The sequence below is a fragment of the Caenorhabditis briggsae genome, assembly GCF_000004555.2.
Source record: "Caenorhabditis briggsae complete genome, chrI, whole genome shotgun sequence".
Lineage (NCBI taxonomy): Eukaryota > Metazoa > Nematoda > Chromadorea > Rhabditida > Rhabditidae > Caenorhabditis > Caenorhabditis briggsae.
In genome coordinates this window covers 14,925,077-14,929,047 of record NC_013489.2, presented here as the reverse complement: position 1 = coordinate 14,929,047, position 3,971 = coordinate 14,925,077, and the positions used below count along the sequence as shown (strand labels likewise).

Here is a 3,971-nt window from a genome sequence, read left to right as displayed (position 1 = left end):
CAACAAAAAAAAATAGTTAATTTGTATAGTATTTTTTGAGAATTTCAGAGAGATTGAAACAGTTTGAAGTGCTTTCGTACGGGCTCGAAATTGAGATCTAACTTGATTCGTTGTCGGATCAGTTTTGAAAATAATCGCGCAGGTGAACGAGTAAAAATGTCTGCGTCTCTACAGCGCCTCTACAGGTTTGGAGACTCTCTACACGTTTTTTTACTCGTTGATTCGTTGTCGGATTTTTTGTAGTTTGTAGCTCCACGGGACTTTATCTCAGAACACCAACTTTTGAGCGCTAACATTGTCAACCAATTGTGTAGTTTGTAGTCTCAAAACTACCCAAAATTCACAAACCTTCTCATTATGAACACAGTATCTTGCAAAACGATGGATATGCCAAAAACTAGTAGAAATAGGAGGGGATTTCTGTGTAGGACCATGTTTTGGGGGAACTGAATGCCGTCGTCTGAAGACACTCCAGAAGATGTCCTCCTCATCTCGAATTCTCATGCATTTTAGAAGTAAATGTCTTCTTCTTGACGACTACTTAGAAGATCCTTATTCATCGATGATGAAGTGATGAGAATTAATTTTTGAAAAGTTTGCACTTTTTTTGTAGATGGGCTGGTAGGTTTTTTTTGGGTTCGTGTTGGTAGAAAGGAGAAAGAAAATTCTAGAATGAAAATATTTCATTTTATTCAAAATAATTAATAAAAATTTAAAAAAAAAAAAAAACAATTTTGGTTTCATCGATTTTCCGGTTGAGAGAGAGAGAGGTGGATATGAAGACACCCATTGTCTTATTTAGTAATTTTCTGAAAATTTCGTAGTTTGTAGTTTTTGTAGTTAGGGGCAAGAAGTAACGTAATCCATGGGAGCACACACACACAACAATTGAAAACTGGGTTAGGAGGAGGCAAAGAGGGAATACAAAAAAAGAAAATAGATTAGAAGAAGAAGAATTAGAAGTATCATGCGAGTAATCGAAGCATCATCACAGCAGTAGTAAGAGCAGTCAAATGCCACATGGGCTTTTCTGAAGACGTGCCTGTTACAGTAGATTCATCTGAAGGCGGCAACGACGGTGACATTGGTGGCCAACAGTCGTCGCCACATTTCTCTTGGAGGGATCTTGTTTGTTTCGCCGAATAGGTCATTTTTAGCTGAAAATGAAAGTTAGCGATTTGAATTTGAGCGAAATCAGAGAATCCCGATAATCAAGCCCCTACAAAAGGCCTTCAAAATGTTTCAATTTTTCTGAAAGTTTCAGAAGATACCAAACAAAAGTAGAGCTTCATTTTTGTAGTTTATAACTTTTTCGTAAAATTTGGTCCTAGAGAGGTATGCCACGTGGAAGAGCGCCTACCCCTGGTGGACGTTGGTGGGTTCCACGTAGCATATTTCATCAGGCATTGATTTTCAGAAAAAGGTGTCAACTACAAAAATGAAGCTCTAGTTTTGTTCAGTATATTCCTAAAAAAAACTCCTATATTTTGTAGTTTGCAGTTTTCGTAGTCTTTGTATTCCCTCTCACCTGCTCCTCTGGATCATAATAGTCCACTAATCTAAAATTTGCTGGTTTCTGATCCGCCACTTGGTAGCTGACATCTGAGTACAACGACAGGCAAACTGGTTTTCCACCGAGCTGTAAATTTGAATTTTTTAGAAATTCGAAAAAAAGGTTCCAGCAAGTGCGCCCCAATGCAAATTTTTTCATAACTTGCTTAGTTACCTAGCTAGGACCTTAATTTTGAATTTCTCCAAAAAGACTCACTGGATTGAAGTAAACATTCATCTTGGTGTCCTCCTTCTCCATTTCAACTCTTTGTAAATCTTCGATTCCAGTCAGTGTGTGCACTTGTTCAGCATCAAATCGATATCCACTCAAAGCGTCGATTTCAGCCAGTGCCATGTTGGACTTTCCAGGGCGAGTGTAGCTGAAAATGTCACTTTATTGAGTTTAGGCTCAATTATCTTGGTTTAGAGTTAAGATAGAAGAAGTTGATTGACCAGCAAAATGTGTAAAATTTAATTCTACATATCTTATTAGTTGGCAATTTTTTGATATCCTAACCGGGAGCTGAGATAATTGGGCTCAAATCTATCATGCGCCTTTTGTGTGCTCGGCCACAACAGCTATCTTGTGGGTGCTAATTATTTCGGTGCCTGTAAAAGCTAACAAAAAGTAACTAGCTAGTAGTGTAAAATTACATTTTACACATTTTCTAGTTTATCACTTTCTGATATCTCTACTAGGAGTCGAGATAATTGGGCGCAAAGTTATCATACCCCCTTTGTGCGCTCGACCACTGTTGTCTTTTTGGCATTAATTATTTTAGTAACTATAGAAGCTAGCAAAAATCAATTAACTAGAAAAATGTGTAAAATTAAATTTCATATAATTTACCAGTTGACGACTTTTAGAATACTCACTTGCAACACAAATCCAACTGCAACCTATTTCCAGCTCTCATTTCCTTAATCTCCTGAGAGCAGAAGAATGGAGCATCGTCATTGAGTGAATCTCTATAATACGAATACGACAATTGTGCAAACACAACACCAGTTCCATTCGCTTGAATCGACACCAAATCATTCAAAGCGCTCAGTTGGTACGATTGGAGCACAATTGCATTGCGTGTGTTCACATCGAATGAGTGAGAGTGTTTTCCGTTTTGGATTGTTAATTGGCTGGAGTGTCGATCCGAATAAGTGACTGCGGCATAGGCAGAGAGTGCTTGGAGAGCCATTACAGTATCCTGAGTCGATGTGAATCCTCCGAGTTCGTTACGCTGGGAAACTAGCCAGCGGATGATTGATAGAGCTTCGGAAGTTTGATTTTGGGAGAGATAGGAGAGCACTGCGTAGGAGGTTGTCTCAATGTCCACTGGGCGGGCCTGAGAACTATGGTTTTCTAGGTTGTAACTTTTGCAATGTCGGGATCATTTTCTTTGAATTCCAATGAGTTTCGCCTATTTTCTGTTGAAAAAAGTCAATTTTAGGTGCCTAGAGAATAATGTATAATATGTCTGATGAGTCTGAAAATTTCAGAGTGTACTGAACAAAAATAGAGCTTTGATTTTGTAGTTGACAATTTTTTTGAAAAATTAAGTCCTAGAGAGATATGACACGTGGAAGCGTCTACCCCTGGCGGACGTTGGTGGGTGCGCCTCCTGGTGGGCTCATTGCGTAGCATATCTCCTTAGGACTTGATTCTTCAAAAAAGTTGTCAACTACAAAATTGAAGCTCTACATTTGTTTAGTATACTCTTAAATTTTCAGTTTTATTAAACTGAATTTATCAGATTTCTGAGACATCCAAAAATTGACCATTTTCGAGCAATAATAGGCAAAGTTAGTACATTTTAGGCCTGAATTGTTGGTTTTCTTTTTTTTTTGTCCTTGTGGCAATTTTTGATGACAAAGAAGGATTATAAAACTTCTTTATTTTGTAGATCAAAAACTTTTTTTTTTTGATCTACCTCTTTTGGCGGCTCAGTGTTCCTTGATTCCATGAATAGAAAATCAATATTTTCCTTTTTTTTCTCCCATTTTTGATTTTTTTTTGATTTAAAGAGTTTTTATATCTTTTTAGTCTTAAGCTAGATTAGTAGTATTGATTTCTACATTTACCTTTTTGATGGAATGTTCAAAAATTTTGGTCATATAATTCGGAGGGTACAACAATTCGGGGGTACAAAGCGGTACAAAGCAATTTAGGGGTACAAAATCTTCAATTCGGGGGGTACAAAATACCGGGAAAAAGGCTTAGTTTGTACCCCCCGAATTGAAGATTTTGTACCCCTAAATTGCTTTGTACCGCTTTGTACCCCCGAATTGTTGTACCCTCCGAATTATATGACCAAAATTTTTGAACATTCCATCAAAAAGGTAAATGTAGAAATCAATACTACTAATCTAGCGGGGATCCTCTAGAGTCGACCTGCAGGCATGCTAGCTTGGCACTGGCCGTCGTT

The 3,971-nt window shown here is 37.7% G+C and overlaps 2 protein-coding genes across 2 annotated transcripts in view; both read right to left on the bottom strand.

The window, feature by feature from the left end:
* The window catches only part of Cbr-mtd-1, a gene marked incomplete at both ends in the record, with an annotated part of 5,550 nt that extends 5,046 nt beyond the window's left edge, over nt 1-504 (bottom strand). The window contains one exon of the mRNA XM_045241584.1: nt 349-504. Coding sequence (XP_045096869.1) covers nt 349-504 — 156 coding nt within the window. The remainder of the gene's footprint in view (nt 1-348) is intronic.
* A 461-nt stretch (nt 505-965) lies between these two features.
* Cbr-tep-1 overlaps nt 966-3,971 on the bottom strand; it is a gene marked incomplete at both ends in the record, with an annotated part of 15,427 nt that continues 12,421 nt past the window's right edge. Inside the window, 4 exons of the mRNA XM_045241583.1 lie at nt 966-1,157; nt 1,499-1,639; nt 1,769-1,931; nt 2,428-2,891. Coding sequence (XP_045096870.1) covers nt 966-1,157; nt 1,499-1,639; nt 1,769-1,931; nt 2,428-2,891 — 960 coding nt within the window. The remainder of the gene's footprint in view (nt 1,158-1,498; nt 1,640-1,768; nt 1,932-2,427; nt 2,892-3,971) is intronic.